The 27,553-nt window shown below is 46.7% G+C and overlaps 1 protein-coding gene across 5 annotated transcripts; it reads right to left on the minus strand.

Annotated features, from left to right (window-relative positions):
- Positions 1–71: 71 nt before the first annotated feature.
- Positions 72–27,170, minus strand: sik3 (SIK family kinase 3). Of its 5 annotated transcripts, none has more exons than XM_034547880.1 (26): positions 26,852–27,170; positions 15,391–15,507; positions 15,169–15,232; positions 14,179–14,340; positions 13,857–13,981; positions 13,488–13,611; positions 12,475–12,593; positions 12,156–12,266; positions 11,836–11,970; positions 11,349–11,429; positions 10,704–10,813; positions 10,234–10,390; positions 9,971–10,120; positions 9,799–9,872; positions 8,585–8,719; positions 6,768–6,909; positions 5,449–5,568; positions 5,105–5,163; positions 4,816–4,925; positions 4,302–4,471; positions 4,092–4,216; positions 2,670–3,421; positions 2,412–2,566; positions 1,971–2,100; positions 1,746–1,872; positions 72–1,600 (listed from the first exon to the last, which is right to left on the minus strand). In XM_034547880.1, the coding sequence occupies exons 1-25, from the start codon at positions 27,143–27,145 to the stop codon at positions 1,751–1,753; spliced, it is 3,843 nt and encodes a 1,280-aa protein (XP_034403771.1). In that variant the 5' UTR covers positions 27,146–27,170; the 3' UTR covers positions 72–1,600; positions 1,746–1,750. The 5 variants fall into 5 exon arrangements, with proteins under 5 accessions (XP_034403771.1, XP_034403772.1, XP_034403773.1 ...); XM_034547881.1 differs by having other exon boundaries at positions 11,349–11,426; positions 26,852–27,145; XM_034547882.1 differs by having other exon boundaries at positions 1,971–2,094; positions 26,852–27,145.
- Between the last annotated feature and the right edge of the window lie 383 nt (positions 27,171–27,553).

The raw sequence follows: 27,553 nt of genomic DNA on the forward strand, positions 1-27,553 counted from the left end.
ACAAAAAAAACATTTTTGAAGACATCCAAAAAATATAAATGATAAACAATACCAATATTATATATATATATAAAAAAAAAAAAAAAGCCTCCCCAACATAATCTAAAATTCAAAAAAAGGTAACAAAAAGAAAAGGATTTGATACAGAAGTTGCAATAGCGTTCTATACATGGCATCACTGTACAAGGAAAGGAGCAAATGTCTGGTAAAACTACCCACAATGCAATACACTGTCACTGACATGGGAAGGGAAAAGGCAGCTGGAGCAAAGGGGTCACTCCGAGGTGAAGTGTGGGGGGGGTGGGGAGGGGGGGGGAGCAGGACAACAGCATGATAGAGAGTGAGGAAACTGCAAGGGGGGGGGGGGGGAGAGAGAGAGACAGAGAGAAGATAGCTTGAACCGAAAGTGCAGAATTACTTAAGTAATCAAAGAACAATGTCGTCTTCCTTGCAACACAGAACTGTTTTTCCTTTAATAATAATAATAATATTCATTATAATAAAACCTCTTTTACAGAAAACATTAATAACAATAAGAGTAACAATATGGACTAGAATGCCTACATGGACATTAGCCGTAAAAATGAATAAAAAATAAAAAATAAAACGAATGCCAGAACAAAAAAAAATAAAAATAAAAAAACACTGAGAGAGCTGGTTTGTCCTGTGCGATGTCACTGAGCTCCATCTTTGGATGAGAGCGGTTTGGTTGCCCAGTTGGAGCCTGACCCCAAAACACCCGCTACCCGGCCCAAAAAAAAGGGGAGGGGGGGGGAGACCCCGCCACTGCTGAGAATTCAGTCGCTCCGGAATGATCTGCTGCAGGAGGACAGCAGGTGGGGGAGGGGGGGGGGGGGATGGAGGAGCAGACTGAACCTCTCGGACACCCTTCACATCCGCTCACCTCTTCTTCCTTCTTCTCAGTCATGCACACACACACACACACACACACACACACACACACGCACACACACCAAATGTGAATACTTTGGGTTTGTGGCAGCAGTGTGTGAGTGTGTGTGTGTGTGTGTGTGTTTGTTTCTTTGTGTTATTAGACTCTATATGCTCTTGCAACTATGACTGTATTAATGCGTTGGTCGATGAGGCACATAATGAAGTATGCCAACCGTTAATAGAAGACAAAAGGGTGAAGTGTGTGTGTGTTGGGGGGGGGGGGGGTTAGGTCAGGGCAGCAGTTGGGCGTGTGTGTGTGTGTGTGTGTGGGGGGGGGGGGTCGAGTCAAAAGAGGAAGGAGTGGAACCCCAATCTACCCATGATGGGAGGTGAAAAGAGAAGACAACCTGCGGCAATGAATGCTGGATGCCTGTGCAGAAAATGCTGGCACTTTGACCTTTGGAATCCCGAGGCCCCCCACCTGTGTCACCCCCCCCCGAACACACACACCCCACCCCTCTAATGTCTGCACCAACCCACACTCCCCCCTCTCCCGAGGACAGATGGAGACAGAAAGATGGACGTTGAGCCCCCCCTCACCCCCATCCCTGTTTGGGCAGAGGGCGGTGATTTGGCGTGATGCTGCTCAACTCAACACAACTCAGGATGGCTGATATGGACCGCTGTACACAGGATGCACCCCTTCCTAAAAGAAGACACGGGGGGGAGACACAATTTAGAGGGAGACACACTTTCCTCACAGGTATGCAAAAGTCTATTTAAAAGTCAGGCTCAGTGTGTGTGTGTGTGTGTGTGTGTGTGTGTGTGTGTGTGTGTGTGTGTGTGTGTACCTGTGCTAGACCCCAGCCTGCTCCATGCTGTACTGCAGGTCAGGGGGTTTGTAGCTGAGGAGCATGTCACTGGTGCAGGAGGAGGGGTAGCAGGCCGCCGCATGGAGCTCCTCTTCCACATCACACGCTGCACGAAAGGAAAAAACACAAATTTTACCGATATAGACGAGTGTTTATTTAAAAAGTACCCTATAATAATAATAATGCTGCACTTCTCCCACTGACCCGACTCTTCCCGCTGGTGCAGCTGCTGGCTTCCCGTCAGCGACGTCTGGCTGAGAATGTCCGACATGCGAGCGGAGCTCAGTGCCTTCCCGGCCATCAGGCTCATTCCCGACATGGGCTCCGCCTGATCCTGGACAGAACGGGAGCGACCGTTTTAGACAAGAGAACAAAAACCTCGTAATGAGCGGCCTCTAGCAGCGTTTGAGGACTCAGAGCTGTGTGTGGATGACTGGGTATGCTAATACGTGTGGGGGCGCCTCGAGGAACATCTAAATTAATAGGACTTTGAGTTTAATTCAGTCATGAACATATTCAGCTGCCATCCTACCGAACAGTACGCGAGACGAACCATTACATCATAAACCCAGCCAATACGAACGTGCCACAGAAATGTGCTCCACGACGTCCGTTTTGCAGTGGACACTTTGACGTTTCACTCACATAGGCGTCGTCACAGGTCTGGATGGTGTGGTGGCGCTGTAGCTGTCCACGGGACCTACAGACGTCGCCCTGGGGACCTCGCGAATAGCCCACGCCGTTGTGATCGGGCACCTCCATGGCCTGCCCTTGGGGCCTGCTATCCACGTGCTCTGAATCTGACGGGAAAGACGTGGACGCTGAATGACGTGTGAAAATAAAACTGAACCGATGCTAATCTCTGAGCCAGCAACACAAACGATGAAGGTAAACAAGTCTTACCTCGAGCTTCTGGAGCGTTCCGTATGAAGCCACCGTGCCTGTGCGTAGGGGAGTTGTAGGGCGGGGTGCCTCCTTGGGGAGGCCCCAGGAGCTCGTGAGCTTCTCCTGCCTTGGCCAGCAGGCCGTCGTGCGGGTGGTGGTAGCCAGCTGGCACCTCGTCCTCCTCCATGCTCTCCGAGTGAGGTAAGCCGGGGCAAGGCGTCTGTGCTGGGTGCTGCTGCGGCTGCACCTCGGGGGGTCGAATCTGGAGGAGGTGATGATAGTGTTGGCCCCCGGGGGCGCTCTGCGGCGCCGCCAGCTCCAAGCTCTCGCCCTGGCTCAGCTGGCGGAGGAGCAGCATCTCCCCGTACTCTTGGGGCCCGCCGCTGGGCGGCGTTGGGGTCGTCGGGCACGGCCGGGGACTGTGCCTCTTCAGCAGGGCGGCCAGGTCCTGGGGCGGCAGCCGGGGGTCGGCGTGGCCCGTCAAAGAGTGTCGGGGGGACAGAAGGCCCTGCAGGGTGGGAGTGACGTGATGCTGAGGGGGGCGGTACTCCAAAGGAGTCGGGGAGAGCAGGGCCTGCTGTAGTGTAGAAGGGGTGCCGTAGGTGCCGGTCCCAACCACCCCGCTTTGGTACTCCTCCAGGCCCGGGACTTTGAGGGAGGTGCCCTGCAGGTAGTGGCTGTAGGAGCCAATCACGCCGGCGTCGCCGGAGAAGAGGTGGGGATTAAACTGAGCTTGGTCGTAACCCGATGAGAAGCGGCCGAGGCTGCAACTGGATGAGAAGGAGAACGCAGAGGAGGATCAGCGACGGGTTGTCTCACATCAACATGTCAGTCCTCTTCCATCAGTACAAATAGTGACATAGTGACATAGTGACATAGTCACACACACACACACACACACACACACACACACACACACACACACACACACACACACACACACACACACACACACACACACACACACACACACACACACACACACACACACACACACACACACACACACACACACACACACACACACACACACACACACACACACACACACACACACACACACACACACACACACACACACACACACACACGAGCTCAAGTCCAGGTTCAAGTATTCACCGAGGTGTAAAGCCACTTCCAAAAAGGTTAAAGATTTCAGCGTCTATTTGAAGATCGCTACACATTCCCTCAGTGGAGGCAGTCCTGGTTACAGGGGATCGATTATGGGATGATGACATCACTGACTACCGTTGGGACCTCTACAGCTACCTCCAAAACATTGACCAATCACTCACCCAGAATGTGTTGATGATGTCATCTCAGCGAAGTTGATGGGGAGGGGGGGGTTTTACATTAATTTGTTCAATACCGGTAACACATTATGTTCTCAAAGTCTGCCTTCTCGCATTAGGAGACGGGGTGGGCGGGGGCGGGGGTCACCTGTGCGTCTCGGCGTTGTCTGCGCTCAGCTGCTTCCCGAGGACTCGGTGCCCCGGCGTGGACAAAAAGCCGCCCGGCCTCTGCGCCACACCTCCCAGCTCCACTTCTTGAACCTGAATGGTCACCTGCACAACGTGAATATTCATCATCGACTACAGACCTTCAACCTTCAGAGACTTTTTTTCTAAAAAAACCCGCCGACGGGCTCACCTGCTGCTGTTGAGGTACGCCCTGTGCCAACGGCACGGCGGGGCGCGCAGATGCTGCTTGTTGATTGGTTGGTAGAGGGACTCGATTCAGTGCTGTGGGAGGCGGGCTGCCACTCTGGCCCTGATACAGCGCCGGAGCACCGTGCTGGTACTGCACTGGTGACGGACCTCCTGGAAGAGGAGAGGGAAGTGGTGAGGGCCAAAAACATTGTATTATTTTACCCACCAAAACCCCTCTGGCAATGAGCGCTAACTCTTGGTTTAGATGGGTGCTCACTGCATTCCTACTACTACCCTTGAGCTCATGGCTAATGAAAAATAAAGAAATGCAAACTGTCCATAGAATAAATAACAAATATAAAGACAAAGATGTGTCAATAACCGCTTTGAAATAAGTCGGCCATATATAAAATGCGTCAGAAGATCATAACCAGTCGAAGATGGATTTAAAAACACCAGTTAGAAAGCGAAATAAGCATTTTAAAAAAAGGCTCTATAGCGATATCCTAACTAACCGTGCCCTTGCATCATGTCTGCAGAGCAAGGCGGAGGGCTCTGGTTCTGCTGTCTGAAGAGGTGGTTGCTGGGATGTGTTGGCGGAGGGCTGGAGGGCTGGATGTGCAACCTGAGGGAGGACCGGAGGGAGTAGGAGAGGAGGAGAGGAGGAGAGAGGGCCGTGATGTAACACTTCAGTCGATATCGCTGCGCCACAGTATCAAGTTCATTGTTCACCGTTCAATAGCTGATGAGTAATACGTGTGTGTGTGTGTGTGTGTGTGTGTGTGTGTGTGTGTGTGTGTTCACCTCTGGAGCTGGTGGGTGAGGTGACTGGGCTGGCTCTCTCCGTGGCCTAAAGACAGACCCTGCGGGGGTAAAGAGAAACTGAATGTGCCCCGAGGCCCCACTGCGTCTCCACTACGACGTGATTTACTGACGGAAGTGCTAATAAAAAAGGAGAGGACTCCAAGTGGAGGAGACGAACGAGGCCACAGTGCAGCGATATCCAAAGCCTCCAAATCAATAAGCACTTCCTATGAAGCTTACGTGTCTCTTCTTTTGTTTTTTTTTATGATCACAATGCTTTACAGGGTTCAAGTAACGCAGCTCAGCTCATCGTCGCGGGCATCTTTACGACGGCGTCAAATTACCTGGATTTGCTGGTGGAGGATTTGTTGCTCTTGCTGGTAGAGGATGTGCTGTTGCTGCGTGTGCTCCAGGAAGCGCTCGTCCTGCTGGGCAGCGTATATTTTCTGGAGCTGCTCGCACTCCTGTGCGGGAAAACAAGACGCCGCAAATATTAATTAAGACGACTTGAGAATCGCCGTCGCGCAGCAGTGACCGTTATATCCGTAAACATGTGACGGTTCATCTACTTGACCTTTCTCTGTCTGATTATGACCCTCCAGCAAGTCGAATGGGGAACTTGTGACTAATATTGAACAAAGCATGATCTTAATAACCAATTTCCTGCTACATGTGAACAAGATGTTTTTTTTTCCTTCATATAACCAGCTGCAACACTCGTGATTTACAACGTCTGCACAGTGCCCGTAGTAGGAATTGAATCTCATCCGGGGGGGGGGGGGTTCTTTAAGAGGGTTGACCTCTTCTCAACCCCCATTAACCCTCCGGCATTTCCCCCGCATGACCAAGATGAAGCAGCCGCCGTGAACACGATACCGTGTCGGCGTTTAATAACGCCGCTCAGATCGGCCCCGTTTGGACGTCACGTGATTGCTGAGAGCAAAAAAAAAAAAGAAAAGAAAGAGAAGCTCTGACTTTCATCTCCGCCGCAATGATCCGTCAACACTCTCTCACCATTTCTTTTTTTAGTTCTGTAGCATTGCTGGATAGCGAGTGAAGCGTTCCTCCTCTCGCGAACCCCCCCCCCCCCCCCCCCCCCCCCCCCCCCCTTCCCCGCCTCACACTTTTGTTAACCCCTGCTCTGGTCGCCACCGCGGTCGCTCACGGGAAGAGGCCTGATCCCCCCCCCCCCGATGCTCGGCCATCAGGAGCTCTCGGAGTACATCCCACATGTTACTGTTGGGTGCATCGCCATCACAGCGGTCCCCATCGAGTGAGCGACTGCTGCGCCGCTGACATTTTAAAGCAGATTTGCAGTGCCGGGGAACTTTAAAGTTTGTATTCCTGAGAGTCAGAATTACATCAGACTGGCTGCAACGCATTCCCTATTTCTGCTTTGAGTGTTGCGTCACCGTTTAAAAAGCACAGAGCAATCCGACTCCTATGAGCCAAAGGGAACTACAGATCAGTGAGGGAGGGGGAAGGGGCACCTGGTGAAGTAGTTGTTGAGTCATCGGTATTGATCAATACACTTAACACAAGCCAATACACTCACTGCCTTGTTTCCTCCTACAGACACCCCGAGAAAGAAATAAACTCGATTTACAGCGAGCGACAAAAAACCCCAGACGATATCCCCGGATGCCTGAAGAGGGCGCCGCACCTGTTTGAGTTGCTTGATGAGGCTGCTGTTCTCCAGGTGAGCCTTGAAGGCCTGGATGGTGGCGGCGCCGTCAGAGAACCGCCGGACAGGTGAGAAGCGCTCCATGGGGAGGTGAAGGGTGTTACAGTCCTTATAGCTGGATCTGAGGAGGGGACCACAGGGAGCAGACACGAATACATGTGCACGCGAATACACACACACACACACATTCAGTCACACAGACACAGAAACAGACATATGAGAAGCTTGAGCTTTTCAAACATGCACAATAGTTATATGACTGTTAAATATTTAGTGTAGGCTCTCTACATTTTGGCCCACTTCTGATTGTTTTAAAAACATAATAATAATAATAATAATAATAATAATAATAATAATATGAAAACCGCCGTTCCAAATAAATGACAAAAGGAGGAACAGCATTAACTGGGCTGTGAATAATGTGTTCGGGCCTCCGTCGGCTGTAATGCCCAAAATAAGTATTCTGCTAAATGTAGTCAGCGTCATAATTCATCAACACACACACACACACACTTTGTAGCATTTCATATATCCATTAAAACATTTGTGGTGATACTCAAAACGCAATTGGTCATTTAATTTAATCAATTTCTTTATACATTTACTTATAAACATAAAACAGCTTTGTAAATCACCCAAAACAACTTTGTTTTATTTAAATCAAACTATTTGGCAGTACCTCTGGAGTCCACTAGATGGCTCTCTAAAGCCCACCGGCCACTGGGTTGTGAATGTTACATAAGGACCCCGAAAATTGTTGTGAGGTTATGGAGAGAATTGTAACTCAGAAGAGGGACTGTGCAAAGTAGAGGTGTTTAGAAGCTGGTCCTAATTATTATTATTATTATTATTATTTTTTTTAAACACAGTCCCAGAAGTCACTGCACCTTTTTAAAAATCTTTCAGGATAATAAATGCCACATGTTATCATCAGTTAAATAAAAATAAAGTAAGGTACATTATATACATACCATTGTTAATGGAAATTCATCTAAGGGGCCACACTTCCAGTAAAGGACATTAAAATGCTTCCTGAGGAGCTTTTCTACAAACAAGCGCCGCACAGAGCAAGATGGGGAGATGGGCTACTTTTCATTGTATAGTGACAAGCGCACATACAACCACCGTGAGTTGGCACGCAGATCGCCAGCGTATTGCAGCATCTGCGTGCCAAAAAAGGTGCACCGTGACTTTTATAACAACGGGTTCTACGCCAATGCATCCAAAAAGCACATCTAGCATCTCAAAGAGACGTTCTAATCTTGAGTCGGAGGAAGACGATAATTTACGGGGGGACAACGGCCGGAGCTGGACACAACACCCAAAAACACGAAAATACGACTGCTATTGGAATGAAACAAAAAGCACAGGGGAGGTAATAATTTAGCTTCGCGGGGTTGCTCGTACGAGACTAATCTGCTAAATCTAAAGCGGTGAAATACCTGCTGATTCCAGGTTAATGAGGGAGAAAAAGTTAAAAAGGTTAAAAGGTGATGTGACTGTCGTGTACCCCCCCTCCCCCCCACCTCAACACTACTATTGACCAAAAAAATATACTTCCACTTTGGAAGGTGCACAACCTTCCCTTAGTGAGAGTGCCTCCTCACCAATGTGTGTGTGTGAGAGAGAGAGAGAGAGAGAGAGAGAGAGAGAGAGAGAGATCAGCTGTGTGTGTAAGTATGAGTATGTGTGTGAGAGAGGGGAAAAAGACAGGGTTAATATGCCCCTCATTTAATGCGAGTGTGTGTTTGTGTGTGTTTGTGCATATACAGCTCGGAGCGGGTGTGTCCCCTCACCGGGTGTGTGTGTCGGGGGCCCAGCCCCCCCTCTGGCGGGGGCCCTGGGGCCGCTGTGACTCTGCCGAGGGCTCGCCATGCGATGTGCTCGTGAGCGCGTGCGTCGTGTGCCGCTTGGAGCGGTTCGCCAGGTACCTGGGCCGCAGGGAGGGTGGGGGGAGGGGGGGAGGACGGGGGTGAGGTTGGGAGACAGGAAGCAGCGCTGGTCAGCTCTCTGTCCTCATTGGCTAATGGAGACGGGGCGTGGGGGGGGGAGGCCCCTTCCCACCTCTGCCATCATTCATATCATCTTAGCCAATCAGAAAAACATAATAAAATTACACCATAGATGGAGGTTACTGCTTACGGGTATCCCACGAACCCCCAGCTTCCAATTTAAGGATTGGACTGGATGCCTTTTTTTGTTGTTGTTGTTGTTGTTGTTGTTGTTGATTTTGCAAGCTTCAGAGTAAGCAAAGCTACTACGTGAGAAAGAGTGAGAAATAAGAGTAATTTGGCACTTATTGAAATGAAAGAGATAAAGAAGTTTGATTTGGTGGCAGATTGAGTTTTAGAACTGTGGCAAAAAGGCAATTGCGCGATGGAGATAGGAGGAGAGATGGGGGGGAGGGGAGGGGGGGGGGGGCAAGATGCCACAGCAGAGTGGCCACCTCCCGGAGGAAAAAAAGCAGAGCAGCCTAGAGGCACTCACTCCCAGCAACCCAGGACACCGGCGAAGTCGACAGGAGGTGCTGTCTGAGGAGGACCAGCTGGGGAAACCCGAACCTGGACTTCTGAATCCAAACATCCCAACTCTAGAGACCAACCCTGATGCTACCGCTACCCTGGCCTGCTTTCAGCTTTCTTCCATGTCAAAGCTCTTATTTTGAAAGGTTTTTTTCTGACTTCCTGCATAAATACCATCCACTGTGTCGTATTTGTTCTTAAATGTGTTGAACAGGCCTTTTCTATAAGAAATGGCACATGTGATGGTGATGATGCAGACCTGTATTTACTTTAACTAGTAAATGTGTTGTTAAGTAAAGTGTTTAGAGAATAAATCTAACTCATAAAAACTACCAAAATGACTATTTAAGATAGACACATTTTTATTCCAGCATTCGTACAGAACCCACGACTTGTTGCCGCAGGTTACGGGCCCTCCAGAGTATCCAGCTCAGACAGCACCCTCTGTACAGTGTACCCCATCACCCAAAACCGTAATCGTGGGTTACCTCTGCACGGCCTCTTGATCTGGCTCTCCGTCTGAACCTTCCTCATCCACTGGAGCTACTGCAGGGGTCGGGTGCTAAGAGAGGAAGGGAGGGCAAAGAATCGACCCGTCAACGCGTTTAAATACGAGGGGGGAAGAACATAAAGACACGGCACAGAAATCCAGATCCTCACCGGGCTCGCAACGAGTGGCGAGGGCCCCCGGGGCCTCTTGAGGAGCTGAGCGTGTAGCTGGATGTTGGCCCCGCCGTCGGAGGCTCTCCGACCAAGAGGCCCCATGCCGTTGAGCAGCTGCAGGGTGGGCGGCTGCAGCAACGACTGCTCCTGGAGGATCGGGGGGGGGGCAGACACGGGGAAAAGTCAGAGCGGGGCGGGGAAAAGCAATACAGTTTGATAATTAACGTCGCCGTTCCAATCCAACGCAAACCCGACTGTACCTTGTACTCCAGCTGCTGCGTGGGCTGCAAGCTCTGCGTGGGCATGAGAGTGTGCATTTGGCCCATAGTGGGGGCCAGTTGGAGGAAAGGGGGCTGGGGGGCTGCACCGCGGGGGAAGCCCGGTGGCAGCTTCTGGAGGTCCTCCTGCATCTCCGTCCTGCGGCGGAAGAGAAGGACGCCGACGGGCAACAGGCGTCAACGGCTGTGTTCATGTGGCGACTAGCTCATGTAAACGGCTAATGTCTTATTTGGGATATCGTATTTAAATGCATCTTAAATAGTCCACACTCTACTGATCCTTTAATAAGCAAGCAACTATTTCAGTTGTTGGCTTTAAAGCTCGACGCCACAACCCCCGAAATACATCATCAGCCATCGTTTGACAACTCACGGAAATAGAACTACAGTCAGCAAACAGTTGGAGAGTAAAATCACTACTTTGTGACCGGTGGCAGATTGAAGAGCTCTACCTTTGGTCTGGTACTCCCACGGTGTGCCGCCGCATCGACAGGTAGCGGGCCATGGCCTCGGGAGATGGCTCCTCCCCTTCGTCGCTGTCCAGTGGCATGCTGCCATCCGGCTACACAACACACACACACACACACTTTTCATTAGTAACGCCCTTTGTTAATGTGTGTGGCAAAGTGTCCCAAAACGATCATACATATTTTAAATATATTTAAATTATAATATACATTCTTTAAAAAAAAGTCCAGGTCTGCTATTAAAATCCCTGCTGCAATGCAGTAATCTGACACATTCTTGCGTTTCACAGCATGTGAGTCAGCTTTGAGAGTGTGTGTGTGTGTGTGTCTGGTCATAGTGTGCGAGATGGATCCCAGGCTGCACAAACAGTAGTGAACTGTAAATACTGGACAGCCAGTGATTTAAAAACATGTAAAACAAGACGACCGGAAGCTGTTGTGTCGACTGGTCGCTAGCTGGCGCATCAACTCCGTGACAGGTCAAGGGACGTCAGTGTTAAGCAGTCAAACTCGTTAAGTGAGAAGCCGTCAGAGCCGAGGTTGGGATTTGGACTCCATAAGTTTGTTGATCTTGCTCAGCGAGCTTATGGCGTACTGCTGACGACTCATACGCAACCATCACAGACTCACCTCAACGATCTGGTTCTCCGGGTTGATGAGCTGAACATGGGGAACGGTCATGCTAACGGGATTACCCTGTGGATCCGTCTGCTGGGCACGTACACACAAACACACACGTCACACACACACACACACACACACACACGTCGTGTGAGGATTGTGCCAATATCGTAGCAAGCTCATTAGTGCAGCGGGGATTGGTGGATGTGGGTTAAAGCAATCAACTCTGAGTGGGCAAACACGCACCTTCGTCAAAAGCACTCGTGCCTCAAGCTCTCACAATCGACGGTTACTTTTATAAACAAGGAAGACGCTTTCGAATGCAATGACAACACATATATTATAGAAGTAATTAATTGTATTGACAGATACACATTACGATGGATCGGATAGCTTTAGGGCGAGTTAAGATCAGGTCTTGAACCCCCACTCGCGCGTGTGGGGGCTGCAAACCGCCATCATAATCATGCCAACACCAGTAAAACGATGAATTTACCTGCACGGCGTTAAGAGGATAGCTAATGGAGCGCGGCGTGGGCGGGGCAACGCGCAGGGTCTTGTGTTTCTTGAGGCGGTCGGCCAGCAAACTGTAGATGGCGCTGTAGTGATCGTATGCATCCGTTTGTAAAGACTGGAGAAGAGAAGGCAGAATGAGTACAAGTTACTGTGATTACTTCAAACAGATTTGTTTTCTAATCTAGTCGTGACTCCTGAACCAGGAATCGAGACTTCTGCGTGTACAGTTACGCCGCTAGAGAGCAGGAAACGTAAAAAAAAGAGACATCCGTGTAGGTCAGCTATGAATTTGTGTCCAACCTGAAGTGTGCGTTCTCGATCCAGGCCCATCTCACACATGGCGATCAGCACCTGCTCATTGATGAGCTCAATCTCTCGCTCCGTCTTCACCTGCTCGCACTCTGCTATCAACTGGAAGGGGGGAGGAAGGAGAGAGAGCTTTAAAAACACAGGCTAGCTATTTCTAGTCTTAAAATATGGTACACACTTAAAAACAGGACACTGAAGTCATCAAATTATACTAATATGTGCAAAAAGATGTGCAATGCGACACAGACGAAACACAAATTGGGCTAAAATGATATCGCGTTGAGTTAATTATCTTTAACAGTCTCATTACCCTGTCGAATTCGGGGTCCGGGTCTCCTAGCCTCATCCACTTGTTCTTATTGATCTGCTCCATAGTCAACCGTCTGCTGGGCTCCAGCACCAACATGTGTCTGATCAGGTACTCGCAGTCTGCAAAGACACACACATGCACGGGATGACACCACTCATAACACACTGGAAATAAATATAAATATTACCAGCAATACATTTTACTCTAAGCTCAAAGCGTTTGTATTATTGGTAGAGAAAAATGACCATTTTGTTTTCTAAATTGAGAGACTTTTGTTTAAATGTTCAGGAAGTCCATTAATGTGAATTGATACTGATCCTGGACCTGGTCTGCAGACTTTAATCAAATAAATCACTTCTCGTACGCTTCAATTGTCTCCGTTGTGATATTATTATTGTTGTTGTTTCCTTTGCATAAATAAGTATCTCAACATCCACAGAATATTCAACTCACATTTGCCCACAGGAGTGATTTCAGGGCACATTTTGATAATTTATTTTCCAATGTGATAAACTTCCAACATTCAAGCTGACCAACGCCAGTCTGTGGATTTCTTTTGACCACTAGGGTCGCTATGGAGCAATGTTTTGGCGAGTGGGTTCTTGTTGCGCGCACACACTCACACACACTCACACACTCACACACTCACACACTCACACACTCACACACTCACACACTCACACACTCACACACTCACACACTCATTTGATGAGGAATGAAAAGATGCACTCAACGTGTTTATTCCATCTCTTGGAACATGGACCACACGGATAAAAAAAACAAAGTGTGTATTGGTGAGAAATACTGAAAACATTACTTTAGTTCGTATATGAAAAAACACCTTTAAGCCAAACAGTGTTTAGGTGCACGAGACAATTTGTTTTTGTTGATATCTGGTGAAATATTGCTTGAGACTCTGCTCTGCCATAAAGCCAATGACATGCTGTTACTGATGGTCCGGAGGAGGAAGTAAAAGAGACACAGGAAGGAGTCTGGACCAGTAGGAGACCTACCTGTGGACATGAAGAAGGGGATGCGGAACTTGCCGCTGAGGACACGCGCCCGCAGATTTTGTAGAGTGCTGCCGTCGAAAGGCAGGGCGCCGCACACCAACACGTATAACACCACACCTAAGCTCTGTAGAGAGAGAGAGAGAAGACGGCATGAGTACATCACGTATAAATAGGACTTCGACAATCACATCTAGAGCGATATGGTCTATAATTAGGTATTGTATGTTTGAAGACAAAAACCTGTCGGGGCCCTTTCATTTCATTTCTTTTTTGTTGTTGTCTTCAAGCCAATTAGCTCCGCCCCCCCCCCCCCCACCCCACCCCACTGCAGCCCAACAGGGCCGCACGCATACCTGGAAGCCTACTCACCCATATGTCTACTTTGGGTCCGTCATACTCCTTGCCCTCAAAGAGTTCAGGTGCGGCATAGGGAGGGCTGCCACACCACGTCTTCAACAGCTGTCCTCGAGAAAACAGGTTACTGAATCCAAAATCTGACGGAGAGAGGAGAGGACTTTACTCGACGGCGTAAACTCAAATCAACCCAAAGAAAATGCTCCCAAAAAAAACACACACAAAAAAAACAAACACATGTTGACACTTGCCTTTTGTACCGCTCGCGGAGACAGCCCAAAACCACAGAATTAAGTTTCCCACCCATACATACATTCTTAAGTGTGTACACACACACCTGCAATTTTGATGTTGAGGTTGTGGTCCAGCAGCAGATTCTCAGCCTTCAGGTCTCTGTGGACGATGTTGCGGCAGTGACAGAAATGGACCGCTGCCACAATCTGTTTGAACTTCTTCCTGGCGTCCTTTTCCGCCATACGCCCATGAGCCACCAGGTGGTCTACACACACACACACACACACACACACACACACACACACACACACACACACACACACACACACACACACACACACACACACACACACACACACACACACACACACACACACACACACACACACACACACACACACACACACACACACACACACACACACACACACACACACACACACACACACACACACACACACACACACACACACACACACACACACACACACACACACACACACACACACACACACACACACACACACACACACACACACACACACACACACACACACACACACACACACACACACACACACACACACACACACACACACACACACACACACACACAATGAACAGTTTTAGAGATTTATGGTCCTCGGTTGTGAATGTGCAAATGAAGACAATGATTCTCTTCCGATTTTGCCAAATGAATCACAACTTTTTAAACAATCGAGGAGAAACGCAAAAGGGGATTTTCTTTTCTTTTTTTTTTAATATCCTTTAGGAAGAAGAGAAAAGGGGATGACTCAGAGTTTCAGAGTGGCATACTCGACAAATAAATGGGAAGAAAGGGGAAGTTCATGAAGAAAAGAAGAAGAAAAAAAAAGTAAAATCAAAGCCACTTTTATTAAAACAAAATCAATCAAGAATGAGCATGCAGTGCAAACAAAACAATCACGATGGACAAAAGATTTAAAAGAAAACCCTCTTGGGATGTTTTTTTTTTGCAGATTCTAAAGACCAAGTCTTGCTCTGTATTTTGATATTGGAACCCCCACCCCCCCCAAAAAAATAATCCCAAACTAACCGTCGGGAACTCCCTTACCGAATATTTCTCCACCGCTAGCATACTCCGTTACCAGATAGATCATCCGCTCCGTCTCCATCACCTAAAAAGACCGAAACAAACGATAACAACCAACGAGCTTCAGACATTTTTATTTTCGACACCTTGGTGCAGTTACCAAAACCCATTCCGTTTGTCCTTTTCCCATTGGGCCATGGGTGTCAGGTGTTAAGAGGTGCTGCTCTGGGGCTGAATGTGTACCTGGTAGAGGCGGATGATGTGGGGGTGCTTCAGCAACTTCATGATTTGCACCTCTCTGAAAATCTTTTTCAGGTTCTCGTCGTCCAGCTGAGTCTTATCCACTATTTTTATAGCCACCTGGAGACAAAGAGACGACAAAAGGACGGATGGAGAGACGAGGAAGAATGAGACAGAAACAAAAAGAGTGAGAGGGGGAGTGAGGAGAGAAAACAAACAATTATTTACCTTAAACCGTGCAATTTGTTTACCAGCTCTTGAGTGTTTGCAATACAATCATAATAAATGGTGTTTAGCTGCCACTTAAATTGCAGGCAACAATTGCAGAGCGCGGTCCCGGTTGCCCTTGCGATATTGCCACGATGACACAATAATTATAGAAAAGCAAAGTGCCAAGTAAATAACCAGCTAAAGGGAGGGTGTGAGTCAGGCAGACTCAATGCAATATGACCTGGCACCGCTGATCCATTAAGGGTTGCAAAAAAACAAGTAACACAAATAATTAAAAAGTGCCCCCGACTGAGTCATCGTGATTCCTCAAGATGACGAATCGTCAAAACGCAGCGCCTCTTCCCCCCGGAATCCGGCTCGTTTGGACAACCCTGACCTCGGGCCGGCGGGGCCCGGGCTCTTGCGCAACGGTCGAGGGCGCGAGCGAGACAATGGCGGCGGCGGCGCGGACGATGATGGCGCGGGACAGGAGCTTTGCGCTGCCACTCAGGGGACGGGCAGACGACTTTAATGACTTAATCAAGCCGCGCTAATAAGGCCGTCCGAAAAACATGGCTTCTTCCAAAAATAGATGAAAAAATGTAAGGTATGCGACCCCTGCGACCCACACACACACACACACACACACACACGTTTAGTGCCATCCTGAGCTCTCCCTTTCCTGATAAAAAGACATGGAGAAGGCCATCTGAAGCCTGGCACGGGTGACTTCCTGTTGCAGACAGGAAGGGGAAGTGAGGGGGGGGGGGGGGGGGAGAGGGGGGGCTCTTGGGAGGGCACAGACTCACATCCAACGGTGGCGTTAATCCAGATCATTGTGTGTGTGTAGCTTCCTTTCAAGAGTAGTGCACAATTGTCGAAAACAGAGAGATTGGAAAACTCAGTGATACCATTAAAAACTCCGCTGTTCTCATCATGCGTGTGGAGGAACAGTGAATAGCCTCCCCTTAATGAATATTATCGTATCACGATTAGCTCATGGAAACACTACGCTGAAGCTTTTTGTAAAAAAATTAAAAAAGAAAGAATTGACAGATTGTTGTTTTTAATCCAAGAAATATAGCGAGACGACAGACAAACGTCTTGTTACCGATTCAGTTCATGAAAGAGATGCGTTATTCAACATAATTAGTTTAAATGAAGATGAAAGCAATGCGGGAGGGAATGAAACACACACACACACACACACACGCACACACGCACGCACACCGATTTATGTGAAGTGGGACAAACTGACAAAGAAAGGAATAACTTGCCAAATTTACCACAAGGTTTCTCTCAACAACTCACAAAATGATGTGATTATTACGAGGGAGTCAAAAGGATAAAACTGTGTTTGCGGTATACTATATTATTATTATTATTATTATACCGAATGTCACACTAAGCTTTTATTGAGGTTTTTGACTGAAGCTTCGACTGTCATCACAATACGTGTATAAGTTATTGTGGTTATCGAAGACCACCTCCTTAATACAGCTGCATCCTCCCTTTAAAAACAATATTTCTACTGTGGTCACACAGTTTCCTCTCCTGCCACACACAGAAATATAAATAATAAAAAAAATATATATATATATATATATATATATATATATATATATATATATATATATATATATTTCGCTGCACATGTCTTTGAGCGAAACACAGAGGGGTGGAGAAGGTGGAGCAATGTTTCTACATGTCACCAGGAATACAAAAAATTAAAAAAACGTGACCGCCTGCGCTATGAACGCGTAACGCCGCTGACGGTTGGCGTGGCAACGGACCGCATTGACGCAGGAGAACAGCGCCGCCCTCCAAGTAAGCCGCTTGCGCCGTTAAGACGGCTCAGACGTCTCCGTGTTCAGAGTCGCGAGTCGCAGGCAGGCGGGCGATCCCAAGGGCTTTGTGGGTTGCAGCTTGGACCGGATCGATTGCGGGTATAGTTTTAAAAATCTAAATTGGAGTGATACTCAAACGACTCTTGCCACGTACGCGTGTATAACCCTTAGTCCATGTGGTATTTTTAAGGTCTCGGAATTCTATTCTTAGCGATGGCAATCATCCAGTTTTGTTGATGAAATCACTCCTCTCTGCATCTTATGGAGGGTAACAACAGGATATCTGGATCACACACACACACACACACACATATGCTGACCTCTTGACTACGCATACACATTATGCTCATTTTAAGGACAATGAAAACAGGGGGAACTGAGCTACAGCTACGGGGGCTCGGTGTGTGTGTGTGTGTGTGTGTGTGTGTGTGTGCGTTAATATCAAAACCTTGAGATTGTTCCAATTGGCGAGATGACAAGATGGACACAATGGAACAACAACCAGCCATCATTGTGGAGTTGCAAACATCTCAGGTGTTGCACATTGGTCACAGCGATTTCGAAGATTGTTAAAAAATGGCCCGACTATGAATTAAGGAACATCGCTTAAGATTTGCACCCCTCGTAAGAACGGAGACCTTTTTTGCCATGCCGACACACGCACACCTGGCTAGAGGCGATGCAAACAACCCGTGTGTCCAGTGTACATCTCAAAAGGTCGGGTTTCTAGCTTTAGCGCCACCAAAGGTAGGACACGGTAAACGTTTTGTGGATCTTAGTTCACATCTTAGCTGCCTTGGGGGTGTTCAGTCGGCTTTGCATTAGCCTCAATGACTCGGGGAATTTTCCATCAAAAGATATGGGTGCACACACACACACACACACACACTTACTACTGAGAGGCCGGCTGCTATGCGATGAAGTGTCACATAACCCCTCCGATCCCATGACGGTGACTTCAATGCGGCACCATCCCAGAGCAGCTGGTGCCCAGCGGAGGAGTCACGACTATTTACTGTACATTACACAACTCGCACGCCGATTCTAGTTACACGGCGCACGATGAATAACTGCAGCCAATGGCAACGAAACAAGGGTTTAAAAAAAAATCAAGTATAAATTCTTAAACTAAACATTTAGGACGGTAATTGAAAAAAAAAAAAAAAAAGTTAACTTGTGCTTTGTATAAATAAATAAAAAAAGGAAAAGGTGTGAAGGATTTAAGGGGCTCTATTGGCAGAAATGGAATATATTAAGTTTCCTTTAGTGTATAATCACTTGAAATTAAGAATTGTGTTTTAGTTTAGATTATATCCACAAAAAGGAGCGGGTCCTCTTCACGGCCATGTTTCTACAGTAGCCCAGAATGGCCAAACTAAACACTGGCTCTATATAAAGCTCCAAAAAAACAATGGCAAAATGAAGCTTTGTGTTGTGTGTAAACAGCATTATTGTTCAGCTCAACTTACAAACAACAAACAAAGCAACTGTGTGTGGACTTAACGATCAATACGTCACAAAAGGACACCGATGAAAATAATCAACTGTGAAAGAAATTCCTGGTCGGTATATTTCTTCCAAACGCTCAGATTAAAAAGGAGTTATTGACTTTTTTTTTTCCTTTCTAGTTTCAAAAATAATATATATATATATATATATATATATATATATATATATATATATATAAAAAAACATTCATACAGCATTAAAAATAGGATTGTTTTTGAAGATCGGCATTCTTTAGGTCTCCCTGATATTCACTTTGAAAACATCCATGAGTCAACTATAATGAGGCTAATCCTGAGCAAAGAATTGGGTCTATGGCGTAACGTCTACAGTGGGACGCTAGGCCTCTTGTCTGTTCATCTGTGTTTACACACGCACACAACATTATGCATGAGGTTAACCTTCATCAACAGGTGACACCGATTACAGCACCTGTAATGCTCAGGCCTAACCCATATCACGCAGGCAAACGCTAATGGCCACACACACACCAACTCGTAAGCTGCCCGTTATGGAAGTGAATTGGGTAAATTGTGGCGCCTGTGTGCGTTTGTATAAAGTCACCAAGACATCACACTGTCGTACAAACACACAGCAGGTCAGCACTATGACTGTATTATGTACACACACACACACACACACACACACACACACACACACACACACACACGAAAGCGCACAGGCAGGATGAGTCAGCACAATGCCTTTCGGAGATGCTGTGCGTTGTGAAATGACTCAGTCGAGTGTGTCAGGCTTGAAAGTACAAGACGGGACACGTTAGTGTGGAAAACACTGGACATCACACATTTGCATGATTTTTTTTTTTTTGCATAGCAGAGCCCCACACCAAAATTGCGAGGGACCTGTGCACAACCATTTGTAAACCACTCACTGTGCCATCAGGACTACCAGAACCGCATTTACCATTTATATTTACAAGGGAAATGTTATAATAATAAGAAACCCAAACTGCATGACTAGGGTTGCAAAATTCCGGGAATATTCAAAGTTGGAAACTTTCCACGGGAATTAACGGGAATAAACGGGAATAAACTGGGAATTTAGGGGTAATTTAACTGTATCTACCTTGTCAAAGGTGTATTCCCTATGATCACCACCCCCCAACACACATTGTTTTTGGGGTGTTTTTCCCTGAATCCTTTCAGGTCCGAATGCTTTCTTCCTGGACCTCATCAACGTCCTCCTCACTGCTGTAAAGTTAGTCTACTGTATGTAAATAAACAGTTTACCAAGTAATCAATATGCTAGGTAATGACAAACAGTGTTGGGAAAGTTCACTTTCTACATGAACTAGTTTGGTTCATAGTTCACACATTTTAAAATGAACTAGTTCAGTTCATAGTTCATAATTCAAAATGTTGAACTAAGTTCACAGCTCCAAAAAATGAACTAGTTCAGTTATTTTTTTCAATATATTACGAGCTATAATTGAAATCTCTGTCTGCAATACCGCTCTTGGCCTCTACGCCACTATCACACTTGCCAGGCATAGGGCTGAAACGTTCAGACGCAACACTGATGACAAAGACGTTCAAAAACAACAGAACGTGTTATGTTTATGTTTCTGGCAGACAATGTTCCCAAGCAGCTGCATTCAGGGTCCAGCTGAGCTCGGCGTGCATAGTCTTGTTCTCAACTACATTTAAGTTCCCTGTTATATGCTCTTGCAAAAAAACTTTCCCAAAATTCCCGTGGAAACTTTCCGCCCCTTTGCAACCCTATGCATGACACACGTAAACACAACAAAGCTGGTTGACTCTCGATGGGCCACATTCCAATGTCGATGGAGACTGTTGCTCACGAAGAAGAAGCCTGCAGATCCAGTTCGGCACCGACTTTACAATACGACGAGCATCTCTATACGAACATCTCTATACAAACATTATTAAATAAATAAAACAATTGGTAGAATAGCCATACTCTTCTTTAAGAAATGCTGCAAAGATTTACTGTCGCGTTGGCATCAAAATCAAGAGGTCTGACATCTTGACGCGCCTAAAATTGGACTCGAGGAGACGTAACATTTTTGTACCATTTTCTTTATTGTGCCATCTTCCAGTCTCTCAAAAATCATCATTAGAGGTAGCGGTTCATTAATCCCCCCACGCCACCATCTCCGCCCATCCACCGCGATCTTGCGCCGGTCGAGCTGCAAAGATTAGTTTGCATAAGACTATTAATGGGCAACGGTTTTAATAATCAAGGAATAGTCTTCTCGAACCAAAAGTGTCACGCATTGAAAATACATCTTTTAAGCTTTTTGGGCGTCATCTATTAGGAATAACAATGGTCCCGAATCCCATAAAACCGCACGGCACAAGTTAAAAACATGGCGAACGAAAAAGTCCGTTCCCCCGTTGAGAATTGGTCGTCGAGGGCAGGTACCGCCATCATTGCTATGGCAACCGGCTTCAACGGAGCGACCTTTCTCCAACTAACGAGCCATGGCAACGCACAGCCGCCTCTGACAACAAGCAGCGCTGTGGATGATGATGATGGCACAGAGTTTTGTTATGTATAAGTGCCACGGTTACAGGAGGGGGGGGGGAAGGATCATACTGATGAAGCATACACTGTCCTCCCTCGTGTCATGAAACAGACACACACACACAGAGAGACACAGAGAGACAGAGAGAGAGAGAGAGAGAGAGAGAGCGAGAGAGAGAGAGAGAGAGAGAGAGAGAGAGGTCTGTGTTCTTCTCTTTTGAACCTGGCTGGCAGAGGATTCACACTACTAAGAACGCATAACAAGATGACTCGAGGGCAGGAAGATAAAGTCGGGCGGAAACGCAGTCTTTAGTCACATTACTCACCCAAATGAAAATCACAGTTGAGTGCGTGTGTGCGCGTGTGTGTGTGTGTGTGTGTGTGTGTGTGTGTTTTTGAGCAACAGAGAGGGGATGGTGCATGTCAAGAGAGCCGCGAGCGATCAAGTGTGACCGAGTGAAATTGTTACATTAGGCCTGTTACCTAATGCTTGCTCGCTCTCTCTCTCTCTCTCTCTCTCTCTCTCTCTCTCTCTCTCTCTCTCTCTCTCTCAGCCTAAAAAAACACAAACAATCGGGATGGAAAGGGGAGAAGAAGAGCGGCTTTACCCCACAGACAGCCAGTCGGGTCAGGACATGCAGCTCAGTGCCGTGTTTTACCGATCTCGCTCACCGTGCGGCGGGCTAAGCGCGTCCTTAATTGATCCGTATCGTCGAGGTCACACGAGGACACAGACCAACGCCCGACTCCGTCACGACATTACACAAAACGTACGTGCAGAGACAAAAAACAATGGCAGTGTGGGTGACTGTGGGTCAGTGGTTAGCAGGTCTGTCTTTCAATCAGGGGGTTGGTGGTTCAATCCCCGCCCTAGTCGATGTGTCCTTGAGCAAGACACTTAACCCTGAATTGTTCCCTGCTGCTGTTCTACAGTGTATGAATGTAACATGATTGTAAGTCGCTTTGGATAAAAGCGTCAGCTAAATGACATGTAATGTAATGTAAAAACTTTTCAGTGGTGGGGGCCAATCAAAACGCGACAAAAACAAACTCAACACGGAAAAAAGGATTAATAAATATTAAATATTCCCTCGTTTATGATGCATTGCTGGCATCCGGGGATCATTTCCGAAGACAGAAAAAAAAAAAAGAAAAGAAGCTTACTTGGTCGCTGACACAATTAGCCAAGTACTTGACGTCCTGATAATCGTTGTATTGATGCAATCAATTTACGACGACAGGGAAATGGCACGGCATTTCTGGTTATTGCTCAAAAATGTAATAAAAAAAAAAAAAGAAGATCACAGCGTTTTGTAGTATTCTGAAAAGAATAGTGTGTATTGTCTTTTAGTAATTGGTCAGATTCAATAAGAACTCTTTAGATAAAACGGCTAGTGAAGTAACTGGGTTTGTTTTTGACCTTCGGGTGAGTATTTGCTGCAAAAGGGCAATCTGACATTTTAACTATAGGCCAGCCAAGACCAAATTATATATATATATATATATATATATATATATATATATATATATATATATATATATATTTTTTTTTTTTAATGATTTCTAAAATGTTCAGAGCCAGACTAATGAAACATTTAATCAACTTGAATCAATTACTTGTGTGCAGAGAATACAGTCCATTCAAATGCTGATAGTGACCGAGAGAGGCCGTGCAAATATGCCATTTGCTATGGAATGTGGCCAGGATGTGAAATGTAATCTTGTATAAAGTGCATTTAAAAACAAGGCGACTACATGCCTGATTAATAGCCTATCAAATTGCAGCGTGTGTGGGGCAATGGGCTCCATAACAGCAGGAAAATAATACCTTCCTTTGTGAGAGGCCCAAAAAGCAACGCGTGTACACACTGAACATTTATTTCCAAGGCTGCGTACGTCACATTTCATCTTATTTGAGCATGTTTTCCGGGACATTTTAAACCGTGAAGTTGTGCTGGAAACTCAGTAGACATGAATTAGTGGTGGACGTGACACACATGGCTTTGCAGCAAAGAATAGACAGACTTTAGAATTTAAAATTGCAACACTTTTGTTATCTAAATAGTGTCGAAAGATTAGACGACTGGGATAACATGAATTGCGACATTTTCGGTAATAGTGTTTGTGCAAAAAAAAAGAGAGAGAAAAAGACGGTTAAACGTTAGCTAGTTACAGCTTTTAAAATGTCAGGAGTTACGTTTCTCTACATGCTGTAACATTTTGGATATATTTTAAATAAAAACAAGAATAATTGGCGAAAAAACTGCTGGTTTGGTCCTACTCCATTGAGTCCCCAAATTCATACAGCAGCCAGTCTTCTGGCTTCTAAAACATGTGTGTATAGCCCATAGCGTAAGCCAGAGCTAACAGTACGCACGTCCCTTGTTGAAAGGTCATAACCAGCAATAAAGTTTATAGAGAGTGAAAACTGAAATCCACATTTATCAAGACCGCAGAAGAAAAGTGTGTGGCCCAACTGCCTTTAGCATAGCGCTTGTGCGAGTGTGTAAACACTTCTGTTTTGACTTCCACTCCACCGGCTGCCCTTTGTCTGGAGGAGACAAACTTTCACTATTGCAACATCCAGGTGCAGCGTGCGAGCCATCTGCCATCGAAGGTTTGCGTTGTGCGACTGCCTCTCGGTTGGCAAGTGTACGTACGACACAACCACCCTCCAGTCCACACGAATTTGCAAAATACACAGTTGAAAAGGTAGCGTGTATTGTGGGGGGAAATAAAGTTTAAACAAATTGCCTGTGGAACGTTTTAGATTTAAAGACAAAACAACAGAGAGCAAATGAGGCATAGAAAAGGGACCATCCCTTTCCTTTCTGAGCTACCAAGTATAAATAACCAGGTCTGCTTCTGTGCGCCTGCACTGCAGGATATCATCCAACTCCATCCAACAATTGGACTAGTCTGCGTTTCTCATTGGCTTGTTATAAAAACCCAGACCATAAAACAAGGATCCAAAGCACATCTGATGACTGATCATCATATCCATATTCATGATGTCCACAGGCATGCACACTCCTATTCTTCTGATGTTCATGAAACCCCCTGAGCTGGTTGGTGGAAAATCAGGCGCTGACTGATCCATCTGTGACCGCCATCAACGGACAACAAACAAGGCCTCTCTGTCATTCTGTCAGCCGTGGTCTACTGTCATTTCGTCCTCTGCCTGTCTCTCACACTCAGACAGAAAGCCAGACAAAGCCACACACACGTATTAACACGCACACACAAACACACGAGGAGTAAAGCTTCATAACCAGCTCATTAATCTCACACTACAACGTTGCTACGGTCTTTGTATTGCTCTTATATAAGACTGAACACACAGATCCTGTAACTACTAGTCTGTTATTGACATTGGAGTCATATCAACACATTTGGGGGTCCTTCAAGAAACGTCTCCTGCAGCATTGACATGCAAACACTACATGGCACTCACTGACCTTAGTTTATTCTGGCCCCCGTGAAATCTAAATGGGAGGTTCTCTGGGCTATGTGGCTCAAAGCGCCCCAAATGACTCGTGTCTGCCCGCGTCTGTGTGCATGTCAACAAGAGCATAGGGGTAAAGCGGCACACTCGGCTGCCTTGACACACCTTTATTTGTGCCATTGGAATTAAAGGCTCTTCATCGGGTAACACAAATAATTATACTGCAGGAGCTTTATACAAGCATAGGTTTAAGCTGCCCCTGGTTTGTTGCGAGTGTTCAACCGAGAGGGACGGTGCGTACTTTTCACAATAGTCTTCTGGTGTCCTCAGTACACACACACACACACACACACACACACACACACACACACACACACACACACACACACACACACACACACACACACACACACACACACACACACACACACACACACACACACACACACACACACACACACACACACACACACACACACACACACACACACACACACACACACACACACACACACACACACACACACACACACACACACACACACACACACACACACACACACACACACACACACACACACACACACACACACACACACACACACACACACACACACACACACACACACACACACACACACACACACACACACACACACACACACACACACACACACACACACACACACACACACACACCTGAGTAGAAGCCAGCAGGCTGGAAATCAACGTGTGTGTGTGTCTTCTCACCAGAACTATTTACTTATGCTGCTGTTTTGAAAAAGGCACAAAAGGTGGCTTTTCTGATTAGATATGCTTGTTTTGTTTTTTTTACCCGTTTGGACTTACACTACTACCATGCCGGCCAAAAAAAAGACATAATATCCAAGAGTGACATTTGCAAAACAGGCTCACAGGCAAATAAGAGCCACGGAACAGCCGAGGCACCTGACTCAATAGGTCAAGTAGGAAAGACAAAACACGACTTGGAATATTTGAGTGTTCCCTTCCAGTTGTTATTCCCCTAAAAAGCTCCAAACACTAACACTAAAACCTGTTGTAAAATAGAGTTATAGATTTGTAGCACTGATTTGATCATCATGTGTTATAGTATATATGCTGCCCACTCCTACACGCATCTACGTACACTCACAAGTGTGTGTTGGCAGTTTTTTTGAAACCACACACTGTGGCCATGCTTAATGTTTAATTGTCCCTAACGGCTTTTATAAAACGTCACCCAGCTATTTTAGCTGGGATATATCGAAATATGTGTTATAACAATACGTAATAAAACTTTATTCTGAACCGCAAAGTGACAAAAGCAAAGTGTAAAACTCACAAAAGAGTTTATACTACTTGGCCACACTACAACTTTGGAAGCTCGTTGTTTAAATTAAGAGTTTCCCCAGCCAGCATAACTTTTAACCTAGTCTTAGATACATCTACGTGTAGCCTAACAGCTAATTAGCCAAGAAGCTAAGCTAGCTAACGTTACTACAGTCGGAACATTGTGCGTCTCCTCTTCTTCATCTTCTTCTTGGTAAATGCCCTTCTCTCCTTCCCTCCGTCCTCTACCACACACCGGGCCTTTCTTTTTTTAAATGTTTTATTAAACACCACTAGTTCATATATGTGCAACCAGATTGATCTACAAAAAGGTAAACGTGTCTATATCCAGAAGTTAGGAGGTGATGCCCCGCGTCGAACGGATCTCTCTCTCTCTCTCTCTCTCTCTCTCCCTCCTCCCACCAACACCACCACCAACACCACCACCACCACCACACACCCAGCAGCGGTGTCACCGAAGCGGGCTGGCCGCTGTGTCTCCTGAGCCTGAAGGCCCCAGCGTCATCCCGAGTAACGCTACATGGTCGAAAAAGCTTGGAGTAAAACCGTGACAGCTTGCAAGTGTTAGCCTCTAACGCTCAGGCGCCGGTGGACTTACCTTGGCTTTGGTAATGATGTGCGTGGCTAGTTTAACAACGGCGAAATTCCCCTTGCCGATGGTCCGCTCGATTTCGTAGTGGCCCACTCGGGCCGGGGGGGGCCTGGTGGCCGAAGTGTGGCCGGGACTGGTGACGCACCCGGTGGCCGTGCTGGTGCGACTGGCGTGGCCGATGCCGGAGGGGGACGGCTGGGCTCGGTTTTGGGTGCCCATGCCCGCGTGGGTCGGTCGGGCAGAGTGCGTGATCCCGGCCGCAGCGGACCCAGCAGCACCTCCGCTTGACACGGCCGCCATCTTCTCGCCTCTCTGCGGGAAACAACAAGCAGCTTGCGCAGCGCGCATCACGGGCACGCCCCCGCCCTTTGCGTCATTTTTACGTAAAAACGCGCCTCCGCAGCGCCCTCTCTAGGTTGTAACCATGGCGACGAACGGCGTAACAAATGACTTCATCCACAGAAACGTATTGCGGTTGCCCTGGCGACGAAGAAGTGCGCAATACAGCCCCGGTTCCCGTGATTCAGTGATTCTTTGCAAACTGCAGGTTCACGAGACTTTAAAGCCATATATATATATACAGGAAAACAGACCAATATATCTATTATATTATATTATATTCCATTATCTTCTAATATATTATATTATATTCCATTATCTTCTAATTTATTCTATTATATTCCATTATATTATATTAATTTATATTTA

This window comes from Cyclopterus lumpus, chromosome 13 (genome assembly GCF_009769545.1).
Source record: "Cyclopterus lumpus isolate fCycLum1 chromosome 13, fCycLum1.pri, whole genome shotgun sequence".
In the NCBI taxonomy this organism is placed as follows: domain Eukaryota; kingdom Metazoa; phylum Chordata; class Actinopteri; order Perciformes; family Cyclopteridae; genus Cyclopterus; species Cyclopterus lumpus.